Raw genomic sequence first — 18,827 nt, forward strand, 5'->3', positions numbered from 1 at the left:
TTCCAATTCAATCTAAAGAGGGGCAACAGATTCCAAGAGAGGCTTTAATAATATAAATTAATTAGGACAACACTCAGTTCTTCCACTGCCACTTACTAAGTTGTTTTCCATTTGTATTTGCAAGACCCCGCAAAGTGTTAAGTCTTGCTTCAACAGCATTTAATAAACCTGCCTATGAGGGATATTTGATCTATGTGCAAGGTTTCTACACTGAATGAATGAAGGAATCTTTATTTGCGTCAGCCATCGGCCACAGCAATAAAACAATACAGTATACAAAAAACAGAACTAAGTCCTGCTTACCGCATAGTCATCGGCAACGCTAAACACAGTGACCGCCTTGCTTGCATCCGTCACTGCCAGAAAGGCACCATCATGAGAGTACGCCAAGTCAGTCACAGGACCTTTCGCTTCCAGCGTCTTTTCCTCTTTCTTTAAAGAAGTTCCCTGGATTGCATACAGGTACACTTTTCCATCCTGGAAGTTAAAATATGCGCAAGAGTCAAGCTCTCCTCAGAGTGCCCAGAACGGCCTTGCTGGTTTTCAGATCTTTTACTGCCATGGGTGAGAAACCTCTCTCAAGTCTTGAACCAGAAACAGTTCACACCCAGTTGCTGCTTTTGCATCCGTTATTAAGGTATAGGAACAGCACATTTATCGGAGAGAAAGAGAAGGGGCAAACGGCAGAAGCAATTTGCGGGATAATTAGAGCTGAAGCTAAGAGAGCATCTGAAATTACTATACTGAAAATGTTTCCATAAGTGCTGCCATGCTGTGGGAACTGCCAAATGCTTAATGAGCAGAAAAGGCTACCTTAAAGAGGAAAATAAAACCCTTACTGTTCCTCCAACGGCTGCCATGCCGCCTCCAGGATGAACTGCTACCACTTCTGGTTCAAAGCCAGGGTTATCAATTGCAAAGCACTTCTTCTTGTCCTTCATCAGAACGATCTGTAATCCGAGGAGTGTGCACATCACATTGAGGTACTGCTAGAAAATGGTGTTCCACTACATGCTACAGGAGCCTTCCCTACTCTGCCCAAAGGACCCCTTCACATGTCCAGAGCAGTGAGAGAGACACTTGCAAATGGGAGGCATTGCTTATTGCTGCCTTATAGGGCTGGGCGATATATAGATATATCATACTCCATATCGTTATATTGGTTTCATAATTTTTGACCTGGCAATATATCGTGACGCATGATGTGTGTGTGTGTATCTGCATGCGCAATATGCAAAAATCACAATGTGGGAAAACTGTGAAGCCAGCCAATGTGTCTCTCGATTCCTGCAGCCCGTTAACACACTGCAACCACAGTGCCAATGAGACACAGCCACCCACAACCTTAATTTGCCTAGAGGCAAATGTAAGAGCTCAATGGGTGTGGCAGGGAGCGTGTGTTTCTGTGTGTGTTGCCACGGCAGAGTAAGCCCAGCAGCAAAAGTTTGTTCACCCCTCAAAAAAGGAAAAAAAGTTGGCTTGCATTTACACCAGTGTAAAATAGCATAAACTCCCCCCACCCCGCCTCAGTAATAATGTCATCAGCCTGCGCTCTGATTCTTTCCAGTACCTAGTAATGCTTCTGCATCTAAGCACTATAAACCAGTTACCAAATATCACTTTAAATAGCACCATGAGAAATCCAAGTAGAAATAACCTGCTACACTTTCAAAACAAGTTTTAAAGTGTGCATTATGGTTAAGAAACTTATTATGCAATCCAAACCACATCTACTCGGAAGTAAGTCCTATGGAAGTCAATGGGTCTTACTCCCAGGTAAGTGGGGTTAGGATGACAGTCCTATATTGCATTACAATACAATCCATTTTTCCTGATACGCACCTCTCCAATGCATATCACCACTGCATACCCACCAGGTCCAACTGCAATGCATTTGGGCTGAACATCCATTTTAATAACATCCTGGCCACTGAAAAGGGAAAGGGAAAAATGAGCAAAATTTTTCCTTAGCTGAAGGAGCTGAAGTCACTGGCAAGAATAGGACCAAAGGACCTGAGAGCAGATACGAAACATGGGGATTTAAGGAGTGGTACTTTGTTATCAGGAAGATGGGCAATTTGGGCAGCAGGGTAGATGTAAAGGGACCAAGGTGGGACAACGGAAAGCTGTAGTAGTCAAGGTACAATATACTTCACCAATTAAAAAATATGAACTAGCATTTGGTACTTGGAGAAAGGCATCTTTCAGCACATTAAAGGGCGACCAAGAACATTTTGCACACCCCACATCTTTTGAGCAGCAGCTTACATTTTTCTTACACATTTGGTGGAGAATGTTTTATTCTCAGACACTTCATATTTATTTTCCTACATTGCACTGATATTTTAACTTGCTATATAAGATGATAAACACAACTGTCCATTGCGCATTATCAATCCCATCTGCTCAGCAGAGTAAAACTGGTGCTTTTTTAAAGCGCCGACCACGGATAATGTTGGTTGCAGAAAGAACAACCAAAGTTGCTTGTGACATCTGGTTTTCTGATATAGTGCTTTAACACAGCAGAATTAGATGGCACAGTCATTTTGTGTTACGCTAACAGTAAATTATTTGTGTGGAGGTTGACACACACGTTACCTGGTGTCTTTTTTGCTCAGACTGGTGTACCGCACGGTATCATCCATGCTGCAGCTGACCAGCTGCTCTGACTCATCCACAGCCATTCGTGAAACCTGGTTTGTGTGTCCTTTCCCAGAAAAGCTGTCATTTTCCCCCGTCTCAGAATCCCAATAATGTGAGCAAAATATTAAGGAAGTTTTCTTCAGGATGAGCGCGACACCCGACATTTATTGCAAGGAACAATCAAACCGACTCAGTTCCTAAGTTGTGCTATGCTTAGGACAGCACACATATCACTAAACCGCATGGCCTGCAAAGAAACAGAGAATTCTTCCCAGTTGCAACTTGCACGCAACCCTGCTGTAGAACTTTCTGAAGATGCCTCACTGAAACTAGCCAGCACAGCATCTTGGGAGATGGCACAAAAAAGGCAATGTGAAATTCAGTGAGATAGAACAGCTGCCATCTTTGTGTGGGACAGTTTTTGTTCAAAGCGCCAACCAAATCAAAGAATTGCACTGACACTTATACTGAAAACAGCAGCCTCAGTGGGCGAGATGGATAACCATAAGGCTTTCATTTAGCAGTTCAAATGAGAACTGTGCTCTAATACTACCCTGCATGCCAAGAATGCTTCAGTGAGTAGCAAATATTACGAGAAAGGGAAGAAAGACAGCCATATATAGCAGCACAGCACTAGGGAGTTTTCATCTGCAAAAAAACATTGCTTGGTTGCTCAAAGGATATTAATATGCCCATCATGGCTTCCAGAGTAGATATAGGATTTCCCCCCATTTTTATGCACCGTAAGACATTGTATTGATTTACTGTGACCCTGAAAGAAAGCACACATAATTAACAAAAACTCTTACACTTACACAGACAGCAGCTCAAGTTACTCACAGCACGTTGTGCGCACTTGTTTCTTCCTGCCCAAATCTGGGCTTCTTTGCACAGATTTTGGGAAGAACCCCCCCTCCCCAGAAAAGCTTCGCCTAACCTCAAACTACTCTGATAATAGACAAAAGTTGACAAGCCCACAAACCCTCTGCTATGCGCTTCTGGGGCAGGGGGGAGAAGAGGAATTGGTCCCAAGCCATTGTCTTATCCTCAAAATAGTCTATTAAAAACAACAACACAGGGCAAATATTATCCTATTATATGTTACAGGCCCCGAGGAGCTTACAATGCAAATTATGACATGGGGGAAAGTAGACAACAGAGGGAAGGGAAGGAAGACTATGCACCCTGTTCAGCTACAAATATTTTGGCTTAGTTTCTATGTAGGAGACTAAGACTGTGCCAAAGGCTACAAAGGGGAGAAAGAGGTGGAATGATGTAAGCAGTCTAATATGAAAGGGGAGGGACAGGAGAGGGACAGAGCCATTTAAGATTAACGGCTATTTTCAGGTGGCCAAGAATGGTGGGGTGTCAGGCAGACATACACTGGGATGTTCTGCATGCCAACTCCAAGGGGCTTTCCCTTCCCTTGAAACAATATACTCCCATGAAATGTGACTGCAACGGAACTTTCCATCAGTTTTAAAAAGAGGGTTGTCCTAGTTGCAATTTGGGTAGGGGGTGGGGGAGGCAGACTGCTGTTTAGGCTTGGCATTCAGAAGCAGATGCACAGCTAGCTACTGCCTGAAATGCCCCCCCCCAAGTATTTAGAGGCAATTGTCTTACTGCACTTAGACCACATTTTCCCCAAATTAAGAGATCTTACAAGTGTTGATTCTGTTCTGATTTAACCAGGAATCCTCCCACCTGGCAAGCACTGAACATATTGTTCAGAACTGGCTGGTTTGGATTAAGTAAAGTCACTTCTCGTTTGCCACCCAGAGTGGCTGGGGCAACCCAATCAGATGGGTGGGGTGCGAATAATAAATAATAAAATACTATTATTCCAGTTACTACTACTGCAAAACAGTGTAGCCAACGGAACAAGAGCATCCACAAGGTAGCTCAAGCAGCCTTTCTGTTAAATGGGTCTTCACAACCACACTCATTTCTGTTGGAAACAGGCGGATAATGCTTGCAGTGCATAATTAGGAAACTCGAAAGAGCCGGCTCAATGATTGCACAGACCTTGATGACACGAAGGGGCTTATCCGGATTGTTCTCATCCAGATAGTTGATGTAGCCAGAAAGGGAGACGGTCAACAAGTGCCCCTTTTGCCACAGACAACCCAGCTGCTGATCCAAAACATTTGATCCCATGTTAAAGGTATTCACAACGCTATTAGCACCAACATCCCAGATCTTAGCTGTCTTGTCTCCAGAAGCAGAAAGTAGCCGATTGCCATCTGGACTCCAACTAATCTGTTGGAAGGAAACAAAGGGATTTAGAGGTATAGGCTGACCCTAAATACCAGAGATAGCCTATATTTGTCTTCCATGCACATTTCCCCAGATGGCGAGTTTGAAGACGTCATGCAGACAAGCTGACTCGCCAATATGAGACTGTTCCATTTATTTTAATGTTTATTATTTTGCTTTCAATTGTACTCTAGCAGAATGGGTATTTGCTAAAGAAGAACTTCAAGAGGAAATAACTGATATTATTATTATTATTATTATTATTATTATTATTATTATTATTATTATTTTTCCTTCTAGCACAATCTATTATTGTGCTCTGGAGGAAGGATTATGAATATGTATTTTTAAAAAGCTATTCCTGTAATGATTACAGCTTATTTTTAATTCTGTAAATACAGCTCTGGGAGAAACAAAGAATCAGAAATGAATTGAGTCCATTCTGGAATGCAAAGCTGAATGCAAAAGCATTTCGTGAATTAATCAATCAGAAGAAGATTCCACAAGCATCCCAAAGAAATCTTACAATGAAAAGCATCACTTTCAGAATGTCTGTTACTTAAAAAACAACAACCCCACATAGTGCTGCATCATCTTAGTCACCCTCTCCTTGGGGAAAGAAGGCAGAATCTCTATTCAAAGGTGGCTTCCTCTGCCCTTGGTTTTTCAAAGTACTCGTATCTTTTTTTTTTGAAGGGACAAACCTGCCTCCCTGAGTACTTGGAACAACTTTTATCGATCAAGAGGCTTTTAAGCCGTCCATCTAACTCAAGTAAATGAAATACCACAGACTAAAACTGGAACCAAATTTTTAGCAAACCTGGATTAAAATCTAGAGGGACTGCCCAGGAATCCGATCTTGTACAGCTACTCACAGCATTTTGCTGGCCCTGAACCCAGCTGCATCCTCCAGCAGCTCCGTTGCCAAGAATGCTCATTGCTCTTGGCATGGCTGGGGGCTGAAGCTTTAACCCCAAAAAAGAAAGTGAATGTTGGCATAACACCTCTTGGGTTTTTCAATTAAGAAACTCCTTCATGCCTGATAAGGGACTGAGCAACTCTGTCACACTTACATAAGCATAAGAGGCAGCCTTAGGTGCTGTGGAATCAGACACGATTTGTGCTGTTGCAAGAAAAGCAGATCCATATAATGCCTGTGGAAATCAACATAACCTAACAGTCTGGTCAAAGAGAGAGGAGGAAGCCCCAATATACTTACTGCATAAATGCCTCCATCATGTGCCTTATTTCCTCCTAGCGCACCAACTTTCTCTCCAGTTTTGCCATCGTAAATATATATCTTTTCAAAACCGAAAATGAGACCAAGTATCAGTTAAGTGGGTTTGAGTTTTTTGGCAGCAGTTAAACATACTTAACCCCCCACCCCACATATTGAAACACCAGCAGTTTCTTTAAAGTAGGCAGATATTTAAGGATCAAACTCAAACAGTGTACTACTGAGATCAGAAAGCAATGGAACGTGTTTAATGAAACACAGTATAAAAGGATCCGAACATCTGAAATATAGGAAAATGCTACGTGTGGTGTTGCCTCTGGGTTAAGGCAATCAATGTCATGCTTGCTTCTTTACCTTCAGGAAGTAGTTTGCATTACAATCAAGTCTATAATTCTGGCCAGTAAAAGCAAAAGGAACCTAAGATGGCTGACCCTCCATATCTGAGAATATTTTTTTAATGCTCTCCAATATGAAGGTTCACCCATTGTGTGCTCTTTCTTCCAACGGTTGTAATCTGAAACCTACATAGCATTTAACAGAGCCTCTGCTACCTCCTCCAGCATCCCACCTGAGGCAGATTTCATGGCTTGAACACCAATCCACATTTTAGCTTCGCCCATCTTTCATCTCCAGAACTCTTAGGTTGGTAGTCAAACGTCTGCTCACTATTTTGTGACATCTTGGTTGACCTTGATAATTTTATTGCCCTATACTGTTGGTGCTGACCTTTAAAGCCCTAAACGGCCTCGGCCCAGTATACTTGAAGGAGCATCTCCACCCCCATCGTTCTGCCCGGACACTGAGGTCCAGCTCCAAGGGCCTTCTGGTGGTTCCCTCACTGCAAGAAGCAAAGCTACAGGGAACCATGCAGAGGGCCTTCTTGGTGGTGGCACCCGCCCTGTGGAACACCCTCCCATCAGATGTCAAAGAGATAAACAACTACCTGACATTCAGAAGACATCTGAAGGCAGCCCTGTTTAGGGAAGTTTTTAATGTGTGACATTTTAATGTATTTTTAATCTTTGTTGGAAGCTGCCCAGAGTGGCTGGGGAAACCCAGCCAGATGGGCGGGGTACAAATAATAAATTATTATTAATTATTATTATTACTATTACTGTACTATGGAATTTGCCCTCCTTGGGGCCAATACTTGTTTGTCTTTGTATACTTGTATACTTGTCTGACTTTGAGGCTAATCTTAATTTTTGCCTTATTCACCCTCTCCTTCCTCTGTTGCCTTCTCCAGCATTGATTCTGGAACACCAGTTCCTGAGAGGCAACCCCTTTTTTGCTTAGAACCTAGCGTGCCACAAATATTGGCACGGTTACTGCTGTGCTAGCTCCAGAGGGAAAGTATCTTATGAAGAACCAGGCCACTGGTCCATCCGGTTCCACATTATCTCTTATGACCAGCAATGACATTCCTAGGTTCCTGGTGTTCCAAGGCGAGATCTTTAACTGGAGATGCCAGGGACTGACCCTGGGACCTTTGGCACTCAAAGCAGATCCTCCATTTAGCTAGAGGCATATCTGCCCCCCCCCCCAAAGGTAAGAAATGGCTTGATTTTACCTGGCCATCTGCACTGGCTGTAGCAAATCTATTTCCATCTGGAGAAAATCTCACACAGTTAACAAACCGGCTGTGATCCTGTAAGAGAAACATATATATATTAGAAGGACGTCAATTCCCAAACGGATTACTTCAGCTGATTTTGTGCTGCTCATTGGTCTCCACCATTAGCCTGCTGTGGGCTGTGCAAGCAGCTCAAATCCTTCCTACTTCAAGTACGGTGTAACAGCAGTCTCAGCACAACTGCACGTGTTCCCAATTCTAAGTGCTTGTTTTAAGCTATTAAAGACTTACGTGGCTCAGGACTCCCAATACCTGACAGAATCCCTCTCCTGACATGAGGCAACAAAGACCCTAGGTAACTGATGGCCAAACTTGGTCCTCCAGCTGTTTTGGGACTACAACTCCCATCATCCCTAGCTAACAGGACCAGTGGTCAGGGGTGATGGGAACTGTAGTCCCAAAACAGCTGGAGGGCCAAGTTTGGCCATCACTGCCCTAAGTCAACAAGTAGCCCTTCTCTGGGTGTGTCTCTAAGAGATTACTTCAGCCACTGTCCATGCGTGAAAAAAATATAAGTAGCAACAGACACCTTGCCTGTTTGAAGGGGGGCTCATGTGGTCAAGGGGCAGTGGGCTGCACAGCTTTTCCCCAGACCCTTCCCTGATGCCTACAGGCTTCCTTGGGACCCATGAGGGAAAGCTGTGTGCCTCCACTGCCCTTGACTGGTGGAAATCCCTTCATGCAAGTAACAGGCGAAGGGGCTAAGGAAGGTGTAAGCAAGAATGCAATCTGCTATGGTCTGTGCACTAGGTAGCATGCACTGCAAAGACAACTGCTTGCAGCTATTAAAATCTTTAACATTCTCCCTGGGCAATCCTGCTTTAATTGCAGAGAAAGCTCCAGAGTCCCAAGACTTTAGACCTGCTGTAATTCTGAAAAACACTGTGCTGGCTCCATGATAGCATGGGTGATCTTATGCTTCCACACGAGGATTTTAAGCTCCTCCTTTCCAAGACCACCATGAAGTGCAAAGGGCTGCCGCTGAAATGCAACGCTGCCTCTTCCCCGAAACACAAGAGAAAGAAAAAGAAAAAGAAAGAGGCTGCTCTCTGCTTGTGCAGGAACGGGGAGAGAGCTGGATCTCAAAGACAGATGGCACACAGGTGGTAACGAATGACAACTCACACTTATTGTAAACTTGAATTTGAACGGTGGTCCTTCAAAGAAAGCAGCACAATTGTCATCGCTGCCAGTCACGAGGCGGTATGGTCTGGTCTGTTTAATATCCACACTATTGATCACTTTGTTGTGGCCGGCGATCTCGCCTACTGAAGAGCCAGTATCCCACAGAAACACAGCCCCAAATCTATTAAGAAGAAACAAATCAAGTCACATACAATGAGGACTCTATATAGGACTTAATGTATTGAGCACAGCCAGCATGTTGAGTGGATTTACACAACAGAAATTAGACCGCCCAGTTAATCTTGTGCAGTTTTAGCTTCGTTCCCTATGGCATTCAAATCCTTTGCCCATTATGCATAAACAAATAATGTAACGAAATAGGGCACTTGCTTCATGTACTGACAGATAAAGGAGCAACACACTGTAGTATTTTTATTTATATACTCCTTTCCCTCATGCAGAGCAGTGCACATAAGGTAAAATGCAATATACCAATAATTAAAACACAATTGTAACAACTGAAATAACAAAAATATAATAAGAATCAGTCATCTGAAGCTATTTTGAATTATAGAGACTGTTCCTATCGTTTGAACACACAAGCCATGTCATACAAGAGCTGAACTGGCAAGAGTTTTATTTATAGTCGTACTTTGGTTTTTGAACAGCTTAGTTCTCGAATGTTTTAGCTCCTGAACGCCATAAACCCGGAAGTGACTGTTCCAGTTTGCAAACTATTTTTGGAAGCTGAACATCTGACACAGCTTCCGATTGAGTGCAGGAAGATGCTGCAGATAATCGGAAGCCGCACTTTGGTTTCCAAACGTTTTCAGAAGTCGAACTGACTTCCAGAATGGATTCTGTCCAAGAATCAAGGTACAACTGTACTGCCAAATAAGCAGTAATGGGCCTTATTTTCAGTGAGTTTCCTGCATCTATACCGACTGTAAGAACAAACTGCTGTTCTAGTTATGAGTGAACTCGAAGTGCCATACAAATATTCTTAGGAAAAAGATATAATAAACTTTTATTTATATCCCGCCCTCCCCGGCTGAAGTTGGGCTCAGAGAGGCTAACATTAGATATATAACACTGGTATAAAATCAAACAATAATTGAATTACCTCCTAAAAACAGGTCAAAATCAAACTATAAGTCTAATTAGATGGCTTTCCGCAGGGTTAGGGTTGGGAACCGTAAGTGCTCATCGGCCCAACTGTTTATGCTGTTCTTATATGGGCCTGTGAGAAGGCTGGGAGGCCTCTTTCATATTAGTTCTTATACAAAAATAAAAGGGGAGTCAGGCTGAGCCATGGCCAAAGGCCAGGCGGAACAACTCCATCTTGCAGGCCCTGTGGAAAGATGTCAAATCCCGCAGGGCCCTGGTCTCTTGTGGCAGAGCATTCCACCAGATCGGGGCCACGGCCAAAAAGGCCCTGGCCCTGGCCGAGGCCAGCCTAGAGGCCCGGGATCTCCAAGGTGTTATTATTTGCATTACATTGTGAGGCTCCACTGAAGGGAAGAAAGAGGTTTTATGCCATCCCAAGGCATGGGATGAAACACAGTGTAAATATATTCACCTCAGACTACTCTGCGGCAGAACTGCAACCATGAAGGTGAAAGATCTCTGAAGTGGTTGGCTGGAGCTTTGCTGAAGTGTGGGCTGAGGTGCATTTATTTCTATAAAACTGACACTCTGTTTTGTTCTGTGCCTTGAGATGCCTGTGGCGGCGGCAGCGGCAGTAGCAGCCTTTCATTCCAGGGAGAAGCTCTACAAACTGGCCATTCTCCATCAAGATTATCAATGTTAATAATCTTAAATGCTCTTTAAGGATCAGGCTGAGCTTAAAAAGAGGAGACAATGATGCTTGTACCTTTTAAGCAGCTCTCATGCCAACCCTTCCCTTCTCGTGCTGCATTCCAGGGCTTTGGAGAATAATTTTAAGAAGCACTTTCAGTAGGAGGTGCTTGAATGCAGGTTTGCTTGGACTGTGGGATCCTTTACTGTGTCCAAGACTATAACTCTTGGACCACTACACGTGCAAAACTCTTGCTACTGCTGCTCAATGCCATTTAAAAACCCTCTGGCTTCCTTGCGGAAGTGGCTTCCAAGAATGTGAGCTATTAAAAGATCTCTAGCTGTTAAATGATCAGCTATCAACTGTGAGTCTGGAAATTAAAACATAAGACTAAGCCAAGTTCTCCTGCAGGAATGTGCAAAAATAATTCTTTGATTCTCTACTCACTTTTCCCTTCCTTCCCCGACAGCAGCAAGCCTCTTGCTATCTTCTGTCCATGCAATGTCTTTTATTTTTCCTGCAAATGGCTGGTATTCATACTTCAATAGATGTTCCTTCTGCGTGGTATCCCAAATCCTTAGCTTCCCGGAAATATCTGTCAGCACAGCAATACACATAAAGTCACCATTCCAGCAAGACGTAGTTGCCGCACGGCCATCACTTTGCCACATTCAAATCTTCAGGCGTGCGAGAACTTGCCACTGTGCATGTTACGAATGTTAAACTCTTTCTGCAAACCACAGTGACAATGACGTGGCAACTATTATAAATGTTTTGTGGAGAAACTGCAGGTGTTTGATGGTGTGCAATGCTGACTACATTTGCCTGAACATGCAATAAGCAAAACCAAGGCAGGGACACCGGCAGAAGTCTCGCCTGCAACACTTCCTGGCATGTGATTAGCCCAGAAAGCCTTAAGAGGATTTGAGCATGTTCGACTGAACCACTTAGAGGCCTCTCTGTGAGTGGGGACCCCGACTTATTAGGGGATTACAGGGAGACTTTAAAATCCTCTTCAGACCTTTGCACTTATTGCACAAAGATCTGAAAAGCAGCCTGCACACCTAGGGACACTCAGGCAGGGCTTAGGTGCACACCACTGCTCCTGGTTTTGCCTAGGAGGAGATTTTCTATACCTTCTCCTGAAAACTTGACTGCAGGAAGAGCTTGGCAAGAATTATCTTTCCTTCCTCACCTTCTGTGGGATCCTCCACTGAATCTCAGCCCCTCCCTTACAGAGAAAGACAAGATAAATTCCAACCCATCCAACCCTCCATCTTTATACCTGACTTATATCTTTATACCCGAATCAAGATGCTAAGCTGTATTATCCAATTTTCAATTGCTTTTTACCTCTACTTTTTAAGAAGTGTTCATTTGTGTTTGCATTGTTCATAAGGCATGCATGCATTTCTTCATTTCTAAAGTCCCCTTTCAAAACCTTATTGGCACTATTATTTCTAAAATCATGCACCAAGTAACCAAAATGTGCTTGATTTTCCAAAGGCCTCTGCAAAAAACCCAGAAGAGCCATTGTGATTCAACAGTATCTTTCTTGTTTTGACAGCAGCTTGCTTAACCTCCTCCTTGGGTTTCCTGGTCTATGCAATAGCTGTCTGCTAAAATGGAGGCCACGGCACTTGTTCGTGAAACCGAGGTTCTCATTTCCATATCCCTGTGCAGGCAGCATCTTGAAGTCTAATAAGGAGGTGGTCTCCAAGCTCTCCAGGGAGCTTGAAAGAATATTCAATAAATAAGAGTCATTTCTATCTCTCTCACGGTTTGGAGCTCAGTAGAGAAAGGCAGCAGTGCCTGCAAAGAACAGTATCTACCAAGATATTGTCTTTCCCATTAATCACTGGTTGCACAAATTCATACTATTCAAGAATAACCTCCACATTTAAAATAGCCAAATCTTCTGATTTTAGGTTTAAGTTAGACAATGGGGCTGCAAATCCAGTAAGCAAAGACAGAATCCCAGAAGAATTGACACAATCCTCCTCCGTCCAATGGAGTGGAGGTACACATGTATGAAGTCTTGCATGCTACAGCCATGTTTAAATCTTGTTTAGACCTTGGCTGAGAGTCCTGGAAAACCTGATCCCTGCCTTGCAGGCCTTTTCCCACCTGGCCTGGACTGACTCCAGCTATAAAAGCCAAGGCTGCTGAACAGACTCTTGGACCGGAGTATTGTTTTTAGAGGGCCTTTGTTGCTGTTGTTTTAATTTTTGTATCTTTATTTTTAGATCTTCTTAACAATTTATGTTGAAATGGCTCAACTTTGCGTTGTGTACTTTTTGATACATTTTTTTGTTTATGACTACTTGTTAAGTTTGTAATTTTACATTTTTTTCATGTTGTAAGCTGCCTTGAGCATGATTTTAACTGTGGAACGATAGCAAACAAACAAAATTCTCTATGTACAGCCATGTTCAAAGGCATCTCACAATAGCATAACCAGCCAAGGCATTTGCACTTGCCAGAAATAAGAGGAGTCAAACTCTTCATGCTCTCAATACTGTTGGAAAGCAAGGCCTTTAACTGCTAGTGTGACTTCCAATTACACCAGTGTAGGCTGGAGATCATTGCTGGAAGCCAATTCCTCTTCTTGATACAGTTGTCCTACCGGAAGTTGTGAAATGTATGGAGTTTGGGCAAAATCACACTTTCTATTCTCAATGTCTGTTGGTCCCTAGGATTGTGCTTATTCAGAGGAAACTCAGTAAAAACCAATATACTATTTTTGGAAAAATGCTACTTTGGTATGGACTTCAAAGGAATTCATAAGAAACCACGTATCACTGATTAAAGTCTGTGATAATACAAAGTCAAATATTGCTGATGGGAACTAGGCCAGCTCAAAGCTTTCTTACCATGTTCACATGCTTCTAAACACTCATACAGTTTTAGCGTGCATCTATCTTTGACAACATGGAAAATGCATCCCCCCCCCCCAAAAAAGCTTGCTTCTTCCTCGAGTTATTTTTCTGAGAATTTAGACTGCAAGTACCTTCAGCACAGGGATTCATCTACTTTTGCTTTCCACTGAAAATCACCATGCACAGGGTTATTATTAACTAAGCCTCAAATTTAGGTCTAGAGAGAGTTAAGATGCAGGTCAAGTAAAGAGCAAGCTAGTATCAAGAAGCGCAAGAGACCACATCTCTTGAAATTACGTCCCGCGTCCCTGAGTATTGAATCTAAAATTAACTATATCCTGGGTATTGTGTGTTCTGTGATTCTACACAACTGCAAAATGTGTGAACCATGTTCTCTTTTGAAAGTTGGCCTTTCCATAAATGCAAACTTCTAGCCATTGTGGTTGGGAATATGAGACTTAAAAGTTATGTTGGCAGCACTGGCTTACAAGCCAAGGGGAGCAAGCAACAACTCTAACTTGTAGGAGGTGGAGCTTGGGTGCCCTGGCCCTCCCCCATGACCAGCTGCTTAATTTGCATAATATATAGCGCTCACAGAATCCATTTTTAATGCTGAGTGTGCCCAGCACAGCTATAGCTATATTCACAACATCTGAGGCAGAACAGCTGAGAGTATTGCACTCCTGGGGAAATAGATGGGGCAAGGAGAAGAATTCCTGATACTATATGCAAAAACACTTTGCAGGGTTTAAAACTCATATTCATGGCGGAAAATGGAAAACTGCTGTAGCTTTTGAAAAGTGACCTCAGTTTTAGAACAAACAAGTTCTATCTGGAAACAAGTGCATAACCATTTCAAGGCGCAAATATTTATGTGTTGCTTTAGAGCAGTGGTAGCCAAGCTTGGCCCTCCAGCTGTTTTGGGACTATAACTCCCATCATCCTTGACCACTGGTCCTGTTAGCTAGGGATGATGGCAGTTGTAGCCCCAAAACAGCTGGAGGGCCAAGTTTGGCCATGCCTGCTTTATCGTGTTTTCAAAGGACTTGAAATACATTCTCTTCTTGAAATCCTTATAATGTATCAATCTTGTAAGATGGCTATGTATCACTATCCCAATATTGCAGATTGCAGGTGGGTGCTGCGGCCTGCCTACAACTATCTGGTGAGTTTGTGGCAGACTCACGATTCAAACCAGAGACTTCCAGATTCATGCCTCAGTCTCTTAGCCCTCATAATACCCTCTTAAGAGAGGCACATTCAATGGCAATAACTAAGCAACGTTGTAGACCACAAGCCAATATTGAGGTAGGCACACTTCAGCCCCCTGAAATCTATGACCCAAAATGGCACAGGATTTCCACCACAGATTATAAATGGACCCCATTTGGAGTAAAATTGGTGATAGCAAGATTGCACTAGGCAGACACGAATACTAGTAGAATACCATACCTCCAGATGCAATGTAGAAGCCGCTGGGAGCATACTTGGCAACAATAACTTGATGAGCATGTTCAGTGTAGATGTCAGCAATCGCTGGATTCTATAAGAGAGTTATATTTTCTTGTAAGTATTCAAGGAAGTTTCCCATCTGCTGCTCCTAGTCCCTCTCAACTGATAGAGAAGTCAGAAAAATTATCTGCCACTTCCATGTTGAGAGAAGGGTTGAAACAAGATGGACTTCAGCAGAAGCCCAGAGGTCGGTCCAAAAGAACAACTGGCAAGCATCCATTTTCAGCTCTGGGAACTCCCTTCCAATCAGAAGCCAGATTACTGGAACACAGCCCCACGGAGAGCTGCCATGTCACCAACACCTCACGATTAATGGTACTAGGGGATGCGTCAAGATCTAGCAAGATTATCAGGACAATGTTTTTCCGACTTTGAGTTTCTTGGTCAAGGCTACAGTCTCAGTGCCATACAGAGATTAAATGTTGGACTGACAGATCTGAGACTGCAGTACCAATGCCGGTGCTTCTGAATGACTAACCACTCTCCTGCTTAATTAAACAGGATTGCAAATTGGTTAAGCCAATGTCACAGTGTTGACACCCCTTCTGCCTTCCTAGAAGGAAGCATAAGCCTTGCGCAAGAAACATTTGCTACATGCAGTGACAAATTGTGACTGCTCTCTCTGGCCCCTCACCACACCAGACGGCACAGTGGCCTTTGTCCAAACTCTGCAGCATGCCTGGGCTCCAAATATGGAATTAGTACGCTGAAAAAATGGAGAACAGGGAACATGCACCGGGCAGCACTGACACAAATGCAGCCTAGGAGCTCAAATAGAGGAAGTAAGGTTCCAATATTGCCACCTGTGTCACAGAAAATTTGACTGACTAGCCAGTGATATGGGGTGGAAATTTTCCAGAGAATTTCCCACTGCTGTGCTTTTCCGAAAAACATTTTCCAGTTTCAGAAGTGCATGGTTTCGTCAGACTTCCCTTTTCAAAGTCTTCGAGAAAACCCACATCACTGAAGCCAAACAACAGTCACAATCTCACCAATGAGAGATGCCAACTGTGTATTGTGGTTCAGCAATCTATGACTGAAGTCTGAACACCCAAGTCTTCCAAAACAGCCCAGATTTATCAAATCATTCGCAATTGAGAGGATTCTGTTTGACAGGGTCTCCCATCCACCAAGCCTCCTCAGAAATTGTTTTTAAACACAGGTGGCTAACCTGTGGACCTCTAGATGCCGTGTGGATGAAGCTCCCAACAGGCCCAGCCAGACTGGCCAATGATCAGGGATGATGAGAGTTGAAATCCAACATCGTTTGGAAGGCCAAAGGTATTTTAAACCTCTGATTTAAAAATTGAGGCAGGCATTGATTTTTTTTTTAAAGTCTCAACTACAGAAGAGAGAAAAGCAAGGAAACTACTGACCCACTGTGCTGAAATTAAACATAGCCCCTGCCACAGGAAAGAGCAATTTCCCAATTTATAAAAATTATGGTATTTCACAGATGTATTGTAAGTAGCCATTAGAAAGGAAGGAAGGAATTACAAGCACAGCCCCAATACTATTGTCTCGACTGGGGGCAGCATCTGGCTGCTTTCTGCAGACGTAAAGCAAGCCCACTGCCCAGCATATGAGGCCGGAGTCGGCCAAAAATATTTGGCACCCGAGATGGACCCCAAAAAGGCGGAAGGAAAGAAGGGGTGAGGAACAGGGGGAGGGGGGAGAAATATTGACATTGGGATCTGCTACCCTGGTTGATCCTGCTGCCTGAGGCAGTTGCCTCACCTTGCCTCATGGGTGGGCCAGGCACATATGAATCTTCAACAGGTGCAAAGCACAGAATCATGAAATTGTAGAGTTGGAAGGGACCCCCAGGGTCATCATCCAACCCCCGAAATGTAGGAGTTGGTACAGCTAAAACTGCTTATAAAAATATGTTTTCTAATCAAATTTATTAATAATGCCTAGCATTGTAAGAACTGACAGAACTACAGGCAGAAATTTAAAAGCAGTCTCAGCAGGAATCACATCTCTAAAGCACAGTTGTCACAACACCTTCATGTTCCTTTTGTTTTTAATATGAGGAAACGGAGTCAGAATTCCAATGAATCAGCAGCACAGTGCGGAGTATCCCTCAAGGTCCACACATGAAAATTGAACACAATCTGCCCAGTCCACACACACACACACAGCTTGCTAGCTATATAACAAAGATACCCAAGTTCTACTGCTATAATATATTGTCTGCCACCGTTATCAATTTCAAATAATGATGCTTTACATCTCTCTTATTTTATTTATTAGACTTATATACCACCCTTTAGTTCTCAGTTTAGTGAGCAGTTAAGTTGACAGAGGAAGAGAAGGATTTGCTGAGGCAAAAGGGGACAAATCTGTGGTTTGATGACGCACAGTGACAGGTCTACCGTCATTATCAAACCAAATGAATGCATTTGATTTGGGCACCAGATCACACCAAGCCAAAGCTCAGGCTGCCAAAATATTAAAACATTTCTGGATTCACTTCCATGCAATATCAGACAAGCCCCATGACTCGATACAGTACTTTTCAAATGGGTCTTGATCAGTGCTATTGTCATAGAAAAAGAGGTGCCAGAACTCACCATGAACTTGTTCTCTTATAACGGCAATGGCGCCCACCTGAGAGGTGCTGGAACTGAGTTTCAGCGAGTTCTGGCTGAAAAAAGCCCTGGTCTTGATGACCCACTTCTTAGCTGCAGCCTTCAGTGGTTAATTATACATTGAGCTGTAGAAATGATGTTGTGATCTGGGTTTTGTTTTGTTTAAACTTATGCTAGGTTATTGTGTTATTTCTGTGCTGACTGTAATATTCACATGACATGAATGCTTTATTTGTTTTAAATTATATTTGTCTGCATTTTGTAAACCACTTTGGGAAGATCTTCATAAAAGCAGGTTGTAAATCAATAAAATAAATAGTTCACCCACAGGAAGCGTTAATGTCCCAAGGAGAAAGGGGCAGGCAGCCTCGGGGGAAAAGTGGAGAGGAGCCTAAGAAAGAACATGGCGACATGGTTAAGGGAAACAAGTCACGGTCATGGCTACAACTTGCCAAGTTGACTTGTTTCTCTATAGCAGTGGTAGCTACTTCAGATGCTGTTGAACTTCCAACTCACATTGAACCCAGACAGCATGGCTGACTCGGATGGAGGAACTGAGGGGAAGCTCATCAATGTAGCAGAGGAAACCAAACAGGGAGGGGTAGCTAATGCCACATATTCTTCGCAGAAACTTACAGCTAGGCCTATCGCTCAACATCCAAAAAACCAAAGTGCTGCACCAACAAGCACAAAACCCCTCTGCAGCAGCACAAATCAAACTCAATGGTGTAACGTTGGAAACTGTTGATCACTTCTCCTACCTGGGCAGTTATCTTTCCACAAGGGCCATCAATGATGCCGAAATCCAGCATTGCCTTAGCTCTGCAAGAGTGCAGAGTGTTTGAGGACCGGGACATTCACAGGGAAACCAAAATGCTTGTTTACCTTTGTAAACTATTGTACTACCAACCTTACTGTTTTGCTTGTGAAGCACAGACTACTTATAAATGCCATCTCCAACTCCTCGAAAGATTCCATTAACGGTGTCTCCAAAAAGTTTTACATATCACTTGGGAAGTCAGTCAAATGTCAGTGTACTGGAAGAAGCAAAGATCACCAGTGTCGAAGCAATGATTCTTCAGTATCAACATCAACTTGTTTGGATGCCTGATTATCGTCTTCCAAAGCAACTACTCTATTCTGAACTTAA

General features: G+C 43.2%; 1 protein-coding gene and 1 long non-coding RNA gene across 2 annotated transcripts in view; both read right to left on the reverse strand.

Annotated features, from left to right (window-relative positions):
* The window catches only part of LOC310770307, a 473,978-nt gene that overhangs the window by 109,368 nt on the left and 345,783 nt on the right, over positions 1-18,827 (reverse strand). The window lies entirely within an intron of this gene.
* WDR1 (WD repeat domain 1) overlaps positions 1-18,827 on the reverse strand; it is a 28,020-nt gene that overhangs the window by 1,973 nt on the left and 7,220 nt on the right. The window contains exons 3-13 of the mRNA XM_083630449.1: positions 15,024-15,114; positions 11,140-11,287; positions 8,895-9,075; positions 7,707-7,784; positions 6,119-6,199; positions 4,669-4,902; positions 3,328-3,415; positions 2,599-2,755; positions 1,843-1,930; positions 840-950; positions 304-477 (exon numbers count right to left, since the gene is read on the reverse strand). Coding sequence (XP_083486575.1) covers positions 304-477; positions 840-950; positions 1,843-1,930; positions 2,599-2,755; positions 3,328-3,415; positions 4,669-4,902; positions 6,119-6,199; positions 7,707-7,784; positions 8,895-9,075; positions 11,140-11,287; positions 15,024-15,114 — 1,431 coding nt within the window. The remainder of the gene's footprint in view (positions 1-303; positions 478-839; positions 951-1,842; positions 1,931-2,598; positions 2,756-3,327; positions 3,416-4,668; positions 4,903-6,118; positions 6,200-7,706; positions 7,785-8,894; positions 9,076-11,139; positions 11,288-15,023; positions 15,115-18,827) is intronic.

Source organism: Podarcis filfolensis (assembly GCF_964270895.1).
Source record: "Podarcis filfolensis genome assembly, chromosome: 9".
NCBI classification, from domain to species: domain Eukaryota; kingdom Metazoa; phylum Chordata; class Lepidosauria; order Squamata; family Lacertidae; genus Podarcis; species Podarcis filfolensis.